Source organism: Caretta caretta, chromosome 2, assembly GCF_965140235.1.
Source record: "Caretta caretta isolate rCarCar2 chromosome 2, rCarCar1.hap1, whole genome shotgun sequence".
Taxonomy (NCBI): Eukaryota; Metazoa; Chordata; order Testudines; family Cheloniidae; genus Caretta; species Caretta caretta.
Genome location: NC_134207.1, coordinates 102,494,074 through 102,512,209, shown reverse-complemented (window position 1 = coordinate 102,512,209; position 18,136 = coordinate 102,494,074). Strand labels below are relative to the sequence as shown.

General features: G+C 40.0%; 1 protein-coding gene across 6 annotated transcripts in view; it reads right to left on the bottom strand.

The window, feature by feature from the left end:
- The window catches only part of ZNF236 (zinc finger protein 236), a 199,259-nt gene that overhangs the window by 109,679 nt on the left and 71,444 nt on the right, over window positions 1-18,136 (bottom strand). For 5 of the 6 annotated variants that reach the window (XR_007355241.2, XM_048840075.2, XM_048840076.2 and 2 more), the window contains 4 exons: window positions 15,571-15,774; window positions 13,810-14,038; window positions 4,077-4,349; window positions 2,999-3,202 (listed from right to left, as the gene is read on the bottom strand). Coding sequence is in view for 5 of the 6 variants with exons in the window: in XM_048840075.2 (XP_048696032.1) it covers window positions 2,999-3,202; window positions 4,077-4,349; window positions 13,810-14,038; window positions 15,571-15,774 (910 nt within the window). In the remaining variant the exon portion in view is untranslated. The remainder of the gene's footprint in view (window positions 1-2,998; window positions 3,203-4,076; window positions 4,350-13,809; window positions 14,039-15,570; window positions 15,775-18,136) is intronic. The other variant, XM_048840077.2, reaches the window with a different exon arrangement.

Here is an 18,136-nt window from a genome sequence, read left to right as displayed (position 1 = left end):
AAAAAGAACTATTGATGCTTCCACAACTTTGAGAAATGGAACTTATTTGCTCTCTATGGAATGATAACTATAAGAAACAGTAACCATTTGAAAATCATTTTTTGAGAATGATGACAGTCTGAATACAAGTTTGAAAAGTAACTGACTGCTGAATTTACTTTGTCAGTTCTAAGAAACAGCCAAACAAATCTTATATATTCTAATTATGAAACAAGAAAAACCCTGAAGTTCAACAACGGAGAGAAAATGAGAAAGTAAACAATACTAAATTACTTCACAAATAATATAAAATATTTACAAATATTTTAACTCACAGTAACTAAAGGAGTTACATTTAAAATAGAAAAAGTTTTGTGAAAACAGCAGTAAGGATATCAACATATATGTACTGTAACAAAGTTCCTGATCTACCTTGGAGGGTCTTGCGCTTATTGGTGGATTTGTTTGCCTTGGAGCTTCACGGCAGCCCTCAGCTTGGCCGTTTTTCTGAATTCACAGTCCAGGTCAACACCTCCTGTGTCTGACCAGGAGTTGGGAGGATTTGGGGGGAACCCGGGCCCGCCCTCTGCTCCAGGTTCCAGCCCAGGGCCCTGTGGAATGCAGCTGTCTAGAGTGCCTCCTGGAACAGCTGTGCGACAGCTACAACTCCCTGGGCTATTTCCCTATGGCCTCCTCCCAACACCTTCTTTATCCTCACCATAGGCCCTTCCTCCTGGTGTCTGATAATGCTTGTACACCTCAGTCCTTCAACAGTCCGCGTTCTCACTCTCAGCTCCTAGTGCCTCTTGCTCCCAGCTCCTCACATGCACACCACAAACTGAAGTGAGCTCCTTTTTAAAACCCAGGTGCCCTGATTAGCCTGCCTTAATTGATTCTAGCAGCTTCTTGATTGGCTGCAGGTGTTCTAATCAGCCTGTCTTAATTGTCTCCAGAAGGCTCCTGATTGTTCTGGAACATTCCCTGTTACCTTACCCCAGGAAAAGGGACCTACTTAGCCTGGGGCTAATATATCTGCCTTCTATTACTCTCCTATAGCCATCTGGTCCGACCCTGTCATAGTACATTAAGCTTTTCATAGGCCCTTTTTAAAGAATGCTAAAGCTTTCTTTTTGTGGTAAGATAAACTCAGAAAAAGTGTTTCTTCACTATTGGTAGAACTAAAATGAACTGATCAGGCCATGTTCAAGGGAAATGAAAATGTCAAAGAGAAAAATTTTCTGATAAGCCCAGCCCATGTGTCACTACAGCGAAGTAACTGGAAGCTGCCAGATCTCCCTTGCTGGATTCACCCAGAATGGTTCCTTTATTGCCCCTACCATCATCATCCATAGCCCAGTGGGCGGGGGAAGCTGGGTTGGGGAGAAGGCATGGCTGGAGCACAATATGTTCCAACAATCCCAAGCTAGATGAGAGCCCCTTGGCACAGGTTACTAACAAGTATTTTAGATCTCCCCATTGCTATTTCAAGGAAGTCTGGACTAAGATTTAAAAGGTGTATTGTTAGAACATGTTTGTCACTGATTCTCAGCGAACTATGCTGGTCCTAACACAGTGACAAACTATGCACAGTCATGTGCATTTTAAATGTAACATTTAAGAGCTTTTTAGACACTTGGGCCCAAATTCTCTTCTGTGTCCAGTCTTCACTGCAATAGATTACCATTTGTTGCTCCTTATTTCTCAGCCAAGCTCTGTGCTGGTGCTGGCATAGTTTAAGCTTGGTCTTGACTAGCATTTAAAAATGTGCTAGTCAAAAGCATTTGCTAACACACTCTACAACTCTGTCCAATGCCTTGTCCACAGTAGAGCTTTGGAACATGTTAGCAAACACATTTTAAGAACGCATATTTGAATCCTAATCAAGACAGAGCTTAAACTATGCCAGCACCAGCAGAGTTTGGCTGAGAAATAAGGAGCTGCAAATGGTAATCTATTGCTGTGAAACTGGACACGGAAGAGAATTTGGACCCAAGTCTCTAAAAAGCTCTTAAATGTTACATTTAAAATATACATGACAAAACAGGGCTTTTATTGAGGCTACCTTTATTATATAAGTAACTAAAATAGTTTTATAATCCTATGATCTTATTGACAGTTTCTCATTTAAAAAAAAGTAATTTGTGGGGTTTATTTTCATTAATAAAATAACGGGGCCCATCTGATTGTTATGGCCATGTTAATATCTTTAACAATTTAGGAATATTCTAGGTCTATAGTTTGATCTTTTTCATTTGAAACTCATGTGGTTATTGTCCTCTGGTTGGAGTTTTGAAAATAATACCATGGTTAGTATATCTAGTTTAAGGTGGACAAAGCAGAAAACTGCCAGTCACTAATGGAGTCTAAATCAACCATTTTTAAGTGAAAATGTAAGTACATATATATCACAATCCCTTGTCCACTGTCACCAACCTCTTATTTATGATACAATTCTTCATCTAAAGCTGAATGACAACTAATCTGTTCCAACAAAATGGTTTTAAAAAGTGATAAATAACATAACATCCTATGCCAGAATAGAAAGATGCCATGTGAGCTTTCTAAAATGTTATAGCTAATGGAACACTACTTCAATTGAGTTCCCACTTACATGAAATCCACTAAAGCCATATAAAATTATAACTATCAAGAATAAATGTGATTAGATTAAGGAAATTTTAGACTATGTTCTCTAAGCATTAGCTCAAAAAAACTAAAGGAAACAAATGAATATGTTCACCTTTTCTACACTGCATATTTTACCTTTTTTTTTTTGTTAAGCTTTATAGGATTCTATCAATATAAAAAGGCTTTGTTATAAATTCATAAAGTACGCTTTCAATTCAAACAGCTGACACAGTACAGCTTTCTCTGCAGCTGCTGAACAGTTAATTGCAGGTGCATCTTATTTAGTGAGTTTATAGACTGCCTTTGCTTAATAGTGTACTCTACTTCATTCTAAACCCAAATTTCAGGATTACAATGAGCAAGTTACAGCACATACTAACTCAGTCTTCACCTAAATCAGTGATGAGTATGGGTTCTTGCAAAGGAATATCCGGTACAGGAACGCTGGTCTTTCCTATTCGAACTTTTGCGGGTTTACGCTGATGTCGCATCTTTCGAAGTTCAGTGTGTTTAAAGTGTGAAGCAATGTGAGTCTTCCTGTGGCCAGATGTTCTGAACTTTTTATCGCAGTGAGGACAAGCAAAAGGTCTAACACCTGGAAGAAATTAAAATATATTACTACATGGTTTACTTCCATGTCCCCAGGAATAAAAGCTATGGCATCCAAATAGTAAAATCATAACCGTGTGCTTACAGAGACTGACATGACCAAATGCGGGGAGGATGTGTGTGTTATTTTGACTTAGGGTAGAGAGCAGAAATGGGAGATTATGTGTGTTCTGTTTAAGTACATGGCTAACCTAAAAGTAAAGAATAGATATTTCCATCCACGCTCCATAAATGAGAGGGAAACCTGGAACAAAAATTCCCAAATTGATGGGAAGAGGGAGTAGTGACTATGTGGCACACTCTTCACTAACAACTACAAGCCAGTAGGAATGCCTGAAGGGTGAACTCCATGCTAGAATACCACAAAATTGGAATCTCAGAACTACTGCACTTAGCAGCTTTCAACTCAGGTGTACAAGCTTCTACCACCTCCAGTGATTCAGTAGCTTCATAACTCAAGTAAGGGTTGTTGTCTGGAGGCCTGAAATAGCTAAAGAACTGGCCCTCCATGTATATGTTCCAGGAGAAAATGAAAAACAAGAGTGAAGGAAGGAAACAACATAGGCGGACAGTTGTGGTTTAGAAGAGAAAAGGGTGTGAAAAAAGTCATACACCAATGAGAACTGGGACATGAACAAGTTAAAATATTTGGTGAATAAACGTTTAAAATACAAGAATTCAACAGGGCTACCATTTAAATTCTTATGACATTATTTGTCAGAGACAAAATACTCCATTCTATATTCAATATTTATGAAGGTATCTGATCGCCTTCATATCTACACACCAAACTCTATCCACTATTCTTGGAGGTCTTCTGAACATCATATAAAACCATAAGGATAACTCACAGGCCTTACCTGTATGCAGACGAATGTGAACTTTTAAGCTTCCTGAGGTGGAAAAACATTTCATACAATACTGGCACTTAAAAGCTTTAATGCCAGTGTGTGTTTTTGTGTGTGCTGTGAGAGTGCTCTTCACAGCAAAGGCGCGGAAACACTGGGGACACTTGAATGGCTTCTCATGCGTGTGAATTCGAATGTGGCGCACTAGATCACTGGGTTTTTTAAATTCTTTAGAGCAGTATGGGCAAACATGCCACCTTATTCCATTCTCTTCACGTACAGAACCTGAAATAAATAACACTGAAATTAGATATTTGTATATATTATATATATGTATAAGTTAATAAATAATCTGATAAACTGACATTGTCACACAAAAGATGAGAATTAAAAATGAGCACTGAAGACGCTTGCCAAGACTTAGTAAACAAAGTGTAATGCACTTCTCAGATACCTTCCCCTTAGAGTAAATACTGCTTATAGAAATATGATTAAAATAAAATCAAGATAATCCTATTTAATCATAGTTACGAACATACCTGTAACGAAAGAGGACAAAAAACCAACAACAAAATACACCTATAGTAACGTTTTATTCTACAGTGTGGAGTGAGTGTATGGGAATAGTATATCATGTATTAGCCATTTTTGAGCTGTATATTTGTGTTGACAGGATTTAAACATAGCATACCAGAATGGATAAAAATCAATGATTTTTTAAAAAAAAATTTTAAAAATCGGATTTTGATAAAATGCTTTTTGAGGAAAAAACCTATCTAAAGATAGTTTTAATTAAGATACATTACAGCTCAAAGATATCTCTTCATGGAATAGGTATTATACATTCTAATTCTACAGCATGAGACAATATATTCATGTAATGTTTAAGAAAAGTTTTGTAAATGAGTTCCAATAGTTCATGGATTAGGGACCCAACTTATGGGGTTCCAGGAGTTTCTATATAGATTATTTAGGTTAATCTTTCTATCTACCCAATGGGTCTCAGTGCTCAGTCTAGAAGATACTATCAGAGATGCTTAGTTTTGCAGTTCTTAGATGTGGATTTGTGTCTCTAGAGATAACATGCTTGTTAAGAGCAAAAATGTTTTTAAATAAATAAATAATATGGAGAAGTGAGAAATAACAAACCTCAACACTATTGTCCCTCTGTGTATACAGAGCCAATCCCTTACCTCTCTCTAAAAGTGCAAAGTTTCAAAAAGTTCAATTAATAGAAGGTTGTTGGGGGCGGAATAGATCTGGACAAGGAGAAGAAGTCTGGAGATAAATGTGAGAAGGAAGGGACAGGCAGTAGAAACAAAAGTGAAACTGTTTGAGCAGCATATTCCAGAAGTCTTGAGGTCTTTCTGAGTGTAGCCTTCATTGATTTGAGATCTACCATACCATTCTCTCACGAGAAGGGAAAACCTACAATGGCAGCAAGCCGTAAAAGAGACCCAGTTTGGGAATATTTTAATGAAGTTCCTCTATCTGTGGGTAGGAGAGGCAGACGTGCAAAATGCAAACAGAGCAACAAAGAAATGCAAGGCCTGGTTGCCCGAATGAAACAACAACATGAGAAGTGTTTCTTCTCAGGAGGAAACTGCGTTGAAGATGATGAAAGGAACATGTCTGAACATGCAAGATCTTCAGATTGGTAAACTTTTTTATTTCATGCTTCATTCTTAAGGACTGCCTGTCTTCCTTCTGGACTATTCTTGAATTCTCATGTTTGAGCAAAAAAATATAGCTGTTACTCTATGGTACTATCATTTTAGATGCAGTTGTGATAAAAAAAAATAAATAGCTGAAATAGGCAGATCTTCCTTTTACAATTTCACCTTCAAAGTAGTACTGAGTGTCAGTAAATGCAATGAGTAATACTAAATGAGCAGTATGGTAATAATAATTAAATAACTGCACTGACTTATTTTGTTTAGGAGAATCCATCCTCAACATACAGGATTCTGAAAACTATCCACCTTCAAGGGGTGGAGGTGTAGGAGGGTGCTCCAGGCTGGGAGGGTTCAGAGGGTGGGAGGGGAATCAGGGCAGGGAGTTAAGGTGTGAGAGGGGGTCAGGGGTGCAGGCTCCAGATGGTACTTATCTCAAGCAACTCCCAGAAACCAGCTCCTACGGGGAGGTACAGCCGGGGAGTTTGGCATGCTGCCCCTTCCGCAGGTGCCGCCCCTGCAGCTCCCATTCACCATGACTCCCGGCCAATGGCAGCTGAGGAGCCCTTTGTCTGACCCTATGCGTAGGAGCCAGAGGGGGAACATGCCACTGCTTCTGAGAGCCGTGCAGAGTCACAGCACAGGCGGAGCGGGGCAAGCCACAGACCCCGCTCCCCAGCAGGCGCTCGAGGGCTAGATTAAAACGTATGAAGGGCCAGATGTGGCCCCCCCGGGCCAGTTTGCTCACCCCTGGTCTAGAGGGTGAAACTGTTAACCCAAGTCTTGATGGGTGGAGCAATGTCCACAATGATCATGTGGTATGTGCCTGTGTGACAACAGAAGAAGGGAATGTCTTCCTTACAGAAACAACTGATACATCAGGAAATGCACACACAGCAGAATACTTACAAGAAGTAGCAGTAAAAGCTATAACAAACTGTGAAAAAAAAATTCAAATGTCTAGTACGCAGCTTGGTCTAGTACCAAAATGAGAAGAAATTTAGAAGAGAGAGTCCCAAGCGAATAACATACGGTTGCAGTGCTCATTTGATGCACCTCCTAGTCAAAGACTTCAGTGTTTTAGAAATAAAGGCTACTGTTGTTGAAATTGCAAAATACTTCCCTAACAACCACTTTGCAGCAGCTGCTCTGAAAAAAATGGGAAGAACCAAGCTATCTCTCCCCCAAGACGTGCGATGGAACTCAGCAGTGGACTGTTTTGAGCACTAGATCAAGAACTGGCCTAACCTGATGACAGTTTGTGAACAAAATCGTGAAAAAATAGATGGCACTGTCACAGCCAAAGTTCTCAACATTGGGCTTAAGAGAAATGTTGAACACATGCTGAGTACCCTGAAGCCTATTTCCGTAGCCTTGAACAAAATGCAGAGAAATAGCTGTTTTACTGCTGACGCTGTTGAAATTTGGAAGGAAATGAGAGAGATCTTAAAAATAGAAATATGCAATGAAATATGCATTAAAAAAACAAATGGGACAAGCACTATCTAGAGCTCATTTTCTTGGAAATATTCTCAGTACTCGGTACCAGGGTCAAACCTTAATTTCTAAAGAAGAGGGGTTGGCTATGACATGGACAACCAGCTACCATCCCACCATAATGCCATCTATAATAAACTTCATAGCTAAGGGTGAACCGTTCAAGAAATATATGTTTGTTGATGATATTTTAAAGAAAGTCACACCAGTAAACTGGGGGAAGTCACTTGAGCACTTGGATTCAGAGACTGGTGAAGTAATAATCTCACTTTTAACAGCAGTAGCTTCTTCTGCTGGTGTAGAAAGAATATTTTCTTCCTTTGGACTAATTCATTCCAAATTGAGAAATCGTTTGAGACCTGAAAAAGCAGGAAAGCTTGTTCTTCTTTTCCAGATTATGAACAAACAGGAAAATGAAGGTGAAGACAACTGAGTTAGCTGCAGAAGCCAATATTTTAAGTTTCTCATGTTGACCTTGCTGACCCAGTCGATTTAATTTGTTTTTTTAATATTTCATTTAACTATTTTAGTTAAAAACAATTTTAACAAAAACAAACCTGATTTTAAAAAACTTGAATGTTTAACTAAATTAAAAAATTCATATGCTTGTTTTGTTAAAATATTATATGTTTGCTGTTGAAGAAAAAAATCCAGAATACATAACGTTGTTGTTTTAGTTAAATGTCCATCTGGTGAGGTTTTCCTCCTAATACAGCATGACAAGAAAATCCTCTAAATATTAATGATTAACCTGTTGAATTGGAGATATTTATGAAGTCATTGAGAGGTGAACTATCTGCTTCAATTACCTTTGGTAAATGAAATAACCAAACAATCATTCATTTTCTGATATAGCTATAAAACTAATCTGAAAAGTTTTCAAAATAAATCACTTAAAAAATGTATCATGTGTACCTTCTAAAAATGAAACCTACATCTGTCTCTGAGTTGTGAAGAATATGTATTAAGAGAAAGCACCCCAACAGGCACTGCTTGTGAAGGTTCCACCATTAGACTGCATGAGGTAGGGAGCATGCAGAGCCACTTGAAGAAAAATTCTCTCTTACATTAAGAACATTCTGCCTAAAGAAATTCAACTTAGTGCACACCCTGAAAGAACTTAAGTCAACATACTATACATGTACCACTGAATTTAAAATAATTTAGCCTACAAATCAGAATTTTGTTCTTATTAAATTTTTAAAAGGAGAACAGAACTGAAAGATTAAATTTAAGCAATGTACTTTTTCATGGAAACAGGATTCATTCTTCCAAGTTTAATCTTACATTTAAGAATTTTATTACTAATACCTTTCATATTTTATCCCCTACATTTGCAAAATAGTCTTAATGTTTAGAATCCTGTTTATAGATTATGTGTCATTTCCAATGTATTTGTATTAGCTGCAAATACCAGCGTATCAGGTCTTCACAAACTTGCTTGATGCCCATTCAAATGCAGTAGAATTCACTTCTTTAAAAACAAGTTTCATATGTCTGACACCTGATATTTTTAAAGTTTTTCCTTTGTTCTAGCTATCTTAAAAAAATAAAAATTAAAATAAGTTACTTTTGATATTAATGTTACACTTTGCATACCTTGGTATGTAGGAAATGGGCTCTACACACCTAATAGGCTTTTAACTCCCTATAAAACTGAGAAGCATCAGACAACACTGGGATTCTCTACATAAGCAATGTATTTTTCAGTCATGTTAGCTCACCTGAGGTAGCTAAAGTCAACTCAAACTCCCCTCTCAGTGCCCATGTAGACACAGTTTAACATCATTTAAGACGGTTGCACAGTGGATTTGATTAGGCAGTTAAGACATAATGCTGACTTGCTCACATCCCATCCTTTCCCAAAGAAAGGGACTGTGATGTCACAACCCAAAATTATTATTTCACTAAAATAAGAAAAACTAGAAACTAAACTAGGAGAAAATAAACTTCAAAGAAATTGTTATTAATACAATGTTATAATTGAGAGTTTACACTTACAAAATTATAATTCCCACAGCAACCTTAATTCAGTGTTCTTACACATGTAGTATTTTCTATATATTATATATAATGTGTTAATTTTTATGTCTCATTACTTTACTGTAATGTACCACATAAGTGATGGAAATCACATATCTCAAAATGTGTAACTCACTAGGTGGAGTGTGTTATCTCTTTCCCTCTATGCCCAATCAACTGTGGACAGTTAAAGATGTAAGCTAGAGAGCCAGGCTCTTTAGCTGAGGCTGTAGAGACTCATGCTTTTAGCTCTGGAGGTCTTCAGTTCAGTTTCTGGTTTCAGCCAAGATGGCAGCCATTCCTCAAGCACTAATATGTCAGCAGATAATTTAGAGCTTGTGAGAACTGAAACTTCCCTTCCAGAGAGTTTAGTAGATGCACTGGAACTTGGCTTTAGCCAAGCAGAACTTCAGCCTATGCCACTCTGGAGAAGAGGAGGTTACTTATCTGTAACTGGAGGTTCTTCGAGATGCGTAGTTCCTATCTGTATTCCACCAAGAGTTATATGCATGCACCATGCATCTAGAGCTGGAGATTTCAAAAGCAGTAGCATCCGTTGGTCCATGCATGCACCCTTGCTCTGCTTCATGGTTTCGTCCAAAGACATAAAGGACAGGATGGACCAACCGTGCCCTCTGTTCCTTCACTACCACAAATCAAACAGATCCGCAACAGAGGGGAAGGAATGCAGGGCTGGAATACAGGTAGGGACCATACATCTCGAAGATCCTCCAGTTACAGATAAGTAATCTCCTCTTCTTTGAGCGATGTCTCTATTGTATTCCACTGAGGGTGATTAACAAGCAGTACCTAGTTAGAAGGAAAGAGCGAGGAAGACAATGAAATCATGTAATGGAGAACAGCCACGCCGAATGAGGCATCCATTGTAGAGTCTTCCACTAAGGCTTATGGGAAGAGAAGGTATGTACCGAACTCCACGTGGCCACCCTAAATATGTCCATAATCAGTCCATTGTGAAGCACAGCTGTAGTCTATGCTTGCACTCTCGTGGAATGGACTTATACCCCAAGGGGTGATGACAGTAACGATAACTAATAGCAGAGCATAATGCACCCCGAAAGGCACATAGAGATCCCTTTGAGTGAAGGTCACTTGACGCTAGAGCAATAAACAGTCTAGGGAACTTTCTGAATGATTTCATCCTCTGCAGATAGAAGGCCAGGGCCCTGTGGACACTGAGGGAGTGAAGGTGCTGTTCCTTCGCTGAAGTGTGAGGCTTCAGAAAGAAAGCAGGTAAGTGTATGGGCTGGTTGAGATGAAAGCGGGATACACTCCAAGTTTTTGCCAAAGTTGTAAGTGCAGGGAAACCTTGTCCTTAGGGAACTTAGTAAAAGGAGGGTCTTCCATTATAGCCTCCAGTTCGCCTACCCTTCTTGCAGAAGTAATAGCTACCAGGAAGGCAACCTTCCTGGAAAAGAGAGACAGGGAGCAGGAGGCCATACGTTCAAAGGGCAATTTCATCAATACCGAGAGGACAAAACTGATTAGCCTTGCTGGGGGAATGGTTGGTCCCATTGCAGAGCAAAGGGTTGAACAGGCGGCTAAGTCTAGAGGAGATCTGGTAGTCTGACCTGGTAGTCAAGTGATGCGTAAAGACAGAATGCCCCTCCACAAGAGGGTGCAAGACACTGCCAGTGGCTACATGAACCTTGACGGAGTTGAGAGCAAGTCCTGAAGCAGGAGGGACAGGAGATAGGGACAGGAGATAGTCCAGAAGAGGAGGGATGGCCATGTGCTCAGGGGCAAAACCCCTCTGCTGGGCCCATAGGGTGAAACGCTTTCATTCAGCCCTATAGGACCCACCTCGTGGACTCTTTTCTGCTACTTGAGAGGATGTCTTGTACAGCTGATGAACATTCCTGCTCTAGAGGAATATGTCTGTTCAAAAACCAAGCTCTTAGGTGAAGCATCTACAGATTAAGATGCCTGATCCTGCAGCCATGTTGCGTGAGGAGCTCCAAGAAAACTGGCAGTGGAAACAGGGGACACGTCAACATGCACAGGAGGAGGGGAAACCAGAAACTGTGAGGGCAGAATGAGGCAATCAGAATGACCATCGCTCTCTCCTGTCTGATCTTGTGTAGGTCGTGTGGCAGAAGCAGTAGGGAAGGAAAGTCATAAATGATTTGGTCTGACCAGCGGATAACTAGGGCACTGCCTTGAGAAAGGGCGCTGATCTCCTCTTCCTCTCCACCCCCCGCCCAGCCCCTGGAGCAGTACTGGGTACATTTGCTGTTGGTGTGGGATGCAGGAAGTCCCAGGTCGGAGTCCCGCAGCGGTCAAAAAGGTCAGCAGCCACAGTGTCATGAAGGTCCCATTCATGGTCAGCCATGAATTTCCTGCTGAGAGAGTCCAACATTATATTCCGAGTCCCAGGAAGATACACTGCTGACAACAGGATTTTGTGGGTAATGCACAAATCCCAAAGACAAACAACTTCCGCACAGAGCACTGACAACATCATGGTCCCATTTGTTGATGTAGGAAATGGTGGGGGTAATTGTCCGACACAATGAGAACATGACAGGAGTGAATGGATGGGAGAAATGCACTAAATGTTCTCCGTACTGCCTGAATTTCCAGGATGTTGATATGCATTTGGGATTCCTGAGTGTAAAGTTGCCAACCCTCCAGGATTGGCCTGGAGTCTCCAGGAATTAAAGATTAATCCTTAATTAAAAATTATGAATCTCCAGGAATACATCCAAACCAAAACTGGCCACTCTACCTGAGTGGCTCAAGTCCCGTGTCATGTGCTCACCCATGTGGGCGCCCCATCCGATGAGTGACACGTCCATGACAATCGTCATGCTTGGTGATGATGAGAAGAAGGCTATCCTGATACAGACATGACCTGGGTTTGTCCACCATTAGAGGGAGGAGACAATCTTGGGGGCAGGGGAACTGTCAGTAGGAAGTCCATGGTATGGTGCACAGGAGAATAGGCCCTCAGAGCCACGCAGTTGCAGGCAGTGAAAGCAAAGACAAGAGAAGGCGGTAATGTACGTGCAGGTCGCCATGTGACCAAGGGAAAGGCAAATCCTGACCGGAACAGAAGGATTGGAGACCACCTTGGTAACTGGTTCTTGTGGAGTCTGGAAGCTGTCCTCCAGTAGGTAGGCACATGCAGAGACTACACCGATGTGGGCCCCAATGAATTCTAGGGACTGTGTGGGATGAAAACTTGATTTTTCAACCTTTACACTCACCCCCAGTGAGGAGAGGAACGTGAAGATCATGGAGGTTAAGACTCGAGCCTCTGCTTTGGATCACGCTGCTATCAGTCAGTCGTTGAGATAAGGGAATATAATGATCCCTTGACATGGAGATGGGTCCCTACTACCGAGAAAACTTTGGTGAAGACCATAGAGCACTGGTGAGTCCAAACAATAGAACCCTGTATTGGAAGTATTGAGGACCTGCCATGAATCTAAAGAAATGTCTGTGGGTAGGATGGATGTCTACATGAAAGAAAGCATCCTGCATATCAAGAGCCGTAAACCATATGTCCTTTTCTAGCAAAGGTATGATGGCTGCTAGGATGACAATACAAAACTTTGGCTTGCATATGAAGTGGTTGAGATGACTGAGGTCTAAGATCAGTCTCCACGCGCCCTTCTTCTTGAGAACCAGGAAATAGGTGGAATAGAACCCTGCATCCTCATAGGTCATAGGAACAGGTTCAAACATTCCCCCAGCAAGGCTAATCCATCCCTGGTGACCCATTGACCCACTTTGGGGTCCCAACCCACAGTTTGAGAACCGCTGATTTAGTGAATAGAGCCAAGTAATTTGAGATTTGAAACTGAAGGCTGACAGAGGACAAGACCTTTTGACCCAGAAGGTCCAGTCACTTGCCCTCTTTAGCCACTAAGGTGGAGCATGGGTGGTGCTGCCAGACTCGCTCCACCGCTGCCTCTGTGACCAGGGAATTGGATGGGGGGGGGGGGGGGGGAGATGGGTGAAAGAACAGAAACTCAAACCCCTCTGCAGGCACATAGTACCTCTTTTCTCTGCTCCCGTGGGGGTGGGGATGTAAGTGGTCGGAGTGTGCCAGACAGTCCGAGCTGGTTGAAGAATGCTGTAGGGCATGGGATTCCTGTTTTGGGATCAACTGTAAGTCTCTGCTTCCTACACAAAGAACAAGCAACATAAGATGACTATTAAACTCTGAGCAGCAGAAACTTAAGTATTGCTTGTCACAGAACTCCAACCAACTGGCACTGAAGTAGTACCGGCAATGCCTTTACTGTACTGATCTTCAATCTGATCTAAGGATGAATAGGAAAAATCCAAACTTGGATGCACAGAATGGGGTAGAGAAAATGGAAACCAGTGCGCACACACAAGTTCTGTTAAAAACAAATAAAGTATTAGTGGTTTTGAAATTCCATAAGCATTTTATTGATATATCAACTGCATGTGTTTTAGGAAGTTCCTATACACTACAGTGACAGGTGCTACAGAGAACTGTAAGATATTGTAGTTATTACTGCACAAAAGTTGTATGTAGAAAACATTTCCAACATTACCAGGTAAAAATGGTGACTTTTTCTTTATAACCTTTTTCTCTTTTTTATCCATCTTATCTGGGCTTTCTTGCTCTTTATCTTGTTCTGAATTATTAGGGTCAGCTTGATGACTAGAAAGATTCTGAACATCTGGATTGTGATCCTGAGTTGTAGGATTCTTAGCCTGGCTGCAGTCTGTAGGATGTGCTGAGACTGGAATTGAAGATAGCCCACTGTTTTCTAAGGCTTGCTAAGGCAAAACAAAACTAGAAGATTAGGAAAGAAAAACTACACAAGTTATTCTAAACCTCTGCTCAAACAACTATAAAGGAGATTCAATACAGTTATGATTAATGGCATTTAATCAAGTTTCTTACAACTACAAAATTTTAGCTGAATTTCAAAATTGCAAAGATTTAGAGATCTTTCCTGTACAAAGGTGGTAAACAGTAATATGTTTAGCTAATCACATTATTCAACTGGAACTGTTTTTTTCCAGTAATATGTGTACATTACATTATTCGACTGGAACTGGATTTTCTCCAGCAATGTGTACAAGCAATGACTCCCCAGAAAACTAATCAGATCTACAAAGCCCAATTAAAAAGATGTTTTCTCTTAAATCTCCATTCAAATTCTCATTTTTATCAGTTACTTCTAATTTAAAAAAACAATAAGAACTAGATTTTTTTTTAAATTGTATTCCATTAAAGTTGGAGAGATAATATGTTAAATTGTACTCCAAAAATACAGACCTATACATCCAATAACTGGAAAAACTAATCTCAAAGCAGAACAATATCTTCTCTTTTGGTGGGGAGAGGGTAGTTAGGATTCATAGAATAAGGGTATGTTTACACTACAAATGCTAGCCCATCAATCTAGTGGTGTCTACACTGAGGCTTAGGTCAGCTTAGTTACATCGCTCAGGGCTCTAAAATTTTTCACAGCCCTGAGCGCTATAATTAACCTGACCTAAGTTTGTAGTGTAGATAGCCCTTAGGCTTTCATCCTATTTCATTGTATCCGCAGAAAACCCCACTGACCTGATAGGGCTCTGCTCAGGGATAACAGCGCATTGCAGAATTAAGGCCTGAATGTTTCAAAAAGGGGTTCAGATGAATACTGTGGTTGGCTGGTGCTCAAGAGAAGAGACACTAATACATAAATCCTGCGCAACCTTTTCAGCTTGAAGACTGAATAGATCTGAGAAAGATCAAGGGGCCACGACCACTATTTAAGATGAATGTTTTCTATCCTGTTCTGTTCCCTTTCTTCCAGCTGAGCCCCGGATGCTACAAAAGAAGCATTAAGAGGCAATTGGAGAGCAATGAGTTTGAGAGAGGGTTCATCCAAATAGTCCAGCTTAAACATCACAGGGTGCAGCTCAGGGAACAAATTCTCAATTCATAATCAAATAGAAAATTTCTTAACATGCTCATCCTGGATGGCTGCAATTTAGGTCCTTGAATGTCACAAGTAGTCCATGGACCACAGAAAAACAAAACAAAAAAAAGGACAACCTTAATTTTAAAAAATATTTAGTGTCATTCACTTCCAACTAGTATTTACTGCATTCCAATCTGATCGCATAATGGGGCCAAAGAAACATCTTGCTGCACTCTGCACTTTCATTATTTCAATTTTTCCTGTTACGCAAAGAAGTCAATTCAGGCATACAAACACTTTATTGTTGTAATCAACTGCTGATTTCACTAGAAAGATAAGATAATTACAAAGACACTGTTGAAAGACACTACTTATTATGTAAATACGCCCTACCTGCAAAATGTCTCGATTGAGTCCCACTGCAATATTGAGTTGCTGGCCAGGTTGCTGGGGCTGGTTATTTTCTACTGGACCTGGCTCTGACAGCTCAAGGAGCTGCTGGATGACATCTGTTACAGCCTGTTGCCCTTGTTGACCTGCAGCTGAAGTTACTTGGTTTTCTGTCTGTTGAAGAAGTGGAGACCGAAAATGTGTGGCCTGAAATATACAGCAGTATATGTGTAAAGGAAAATGAAAGAGATAAGTATAAAAAAAGTTTGACTTACCAGTCTATTTTCTTTATCTGAAATATGTCTGCTAATTGTCCATTGTGGGGATGTCCACTCATGTAAGACTGGGGAGTTTACAGAGCTGTCATTCAAGGACTGCTGTTCCACTAAAAGACTGCTCCTCTAGTCTCCTTCCGGAAGGAGTTTTCCCCAAGCTATACAGCTGTAAGCTTACAGCTTGAATTAAGTTTATGATAAAATATTGGCCCCTCACCCATTCTCACAGCTTGGGGACCTATTTTGAATGATTGAATTTTGCAAGTAAGGGTACACAAAAAAATAAATGTAATCACAAAAAATACTTCAAAAAGCTTTTATTTTTTGTCAAAAATACGTAAGTATATTAGTAAACTGTCTAGCATATTTAATAAAAGTAATGATGCCTCTGTGATACACAGTTTCAGAGTTAAACTCAACTGTTAAGCCTTTGTGAAACAGACTATTGTATATATGTGTGAATTGGTAATACAGTCCACAAATTATATAAAATAAACTCTCTGTGAATAAGTGTATAATCATATTGGTAGACCTATTGCTGAGAAAGAAAGTCAACAGTGGCCATCCAGGATTTCCCTTTTCCCCTTGAAACCATGTACAGGGCTGGAAGACCTGGGACAGCCAACCCTGATTACTAAGAAGCCACATTTGGAGAAATCAGGAGATTTCCTATAAAGATCAGCAGGAAGCTGCAAGAAGGGGGGAATGCTCAGGGATCAGAGACTGCTAGGAGTGAGCAGGCTCCAGAAGAAAGTCCCAGGAGTTAGGACTGAGAGTCCAGCCACATAGGGCCTGGAGTGGTCTACCAAAGTATGGAAGCAAAACCTTCATTCTGTATGGACTTTGTTTTGGAATCTTGATTCTTCTTTGAAGTTTTATTTAGGTTAATATGTTCAGTCCCCAAGGAGAGGTATTTCTGACCAAGAAAAAACCTTGGTGATGTTTTATTTCAACAGTCCAAGAGGGGAAATTGGAGGCTCTCCGCCTGCAGTCTGCCCACAAGACTGCCTTATATTACAGGCCTCCTTAACCAATCCTTCATTGTAGGAAAGTGGCCAACAAAGGTGAGCCATCTGGTCCCATCTCTACCACTTTCTTTCAAACAACTTTTATTGTATTGTATAGAGTAAGTTATTACTTCTAATAAAGTTACTTCATACTTAGGGTGCTTTGCAGATTTCCAGTGTCCCTGTCATCTGCTTTAAGCAGGAGACCACCTTTTATCACTTCCTGTTGACAGATAGTGCTCTTCTATTTATCTGACACTTTGGTATTCAGCAGAAGCTAACAATTATTTTACTTGGCTCTCAGTTTTACGTCTCAGTCACTATAGTTGAGACACTATCTTCTGCCAGCAAGCCATCTGGAGTTTGTTTGTTTTAAGAGAGTACCTGGGGGCACCTGCCACAAAGAAAAATAAAATAGACATGATCCGAAAGACAATTTTATAGATTTATCCGTACTGGGGATCAATTCTTCAGCTCTTTGCAGAAATATTTTGGTCTAAATGAACAAAAGGCACAGGGTACTGATTGCTTTCTTCTTAAAAGCCTCCCTCACTTTATATGCCAAGTCCCTTGGAAAATCTCCTTCAATAACAATTACAAGGTTATTAATTTAAAAACAAAAACAAAAAAGATAGTGATAATACAGCAACATTCTTCAGACAAGTCAGGTTTATCTTTTTGATTTTGTTTTAATCTACAATCTTCTGCCTTTATATGAGGAAATTCATCCTCCTTGTAATAACCTGTTCCAGGCTAGAAAGTAATAGACCATAAAACGTCCTCTCTGAACTATAAAGGTAATGCCTCCTTCAGTTTCTTCACTTCTTTGATTCAACCTCTTTTTACTCCAAAAATTTAAATAACTTTTGAATGACAAAGTACAATGATGAAAATAATTTTTGTTCTAGTCTAAAAATCAAACTTCTCCACCCATCTTGGCTCGCTCCCTTTTTCTTTTCTCTTCATCCTTAGAAAGAAGGGTGAAGAAGAAATCCAAGGACTCATTCTTCAGCTAATTTTATTTTTCCTTTTTAAAACCTGGAATAAAACAAACAGGGTGGCTAGCCTTATTCTTTCCACTTAACTTGAAAACCACTCGAATATACACTTACTCAGAGAGCTTTTCTTTTATTTCCTTAACAATTAAAAGGATACTGCAACATACATTCGCTGGCCATGCAGTTCTGTTCTTGAGCATACACAGACTAATATTCACTTCTGTTCCTCAAGCAATGAGAAGCCACCTTATCGCTTCAGGGTGCACTAAGTAGAGTCCTGTCTGCATAC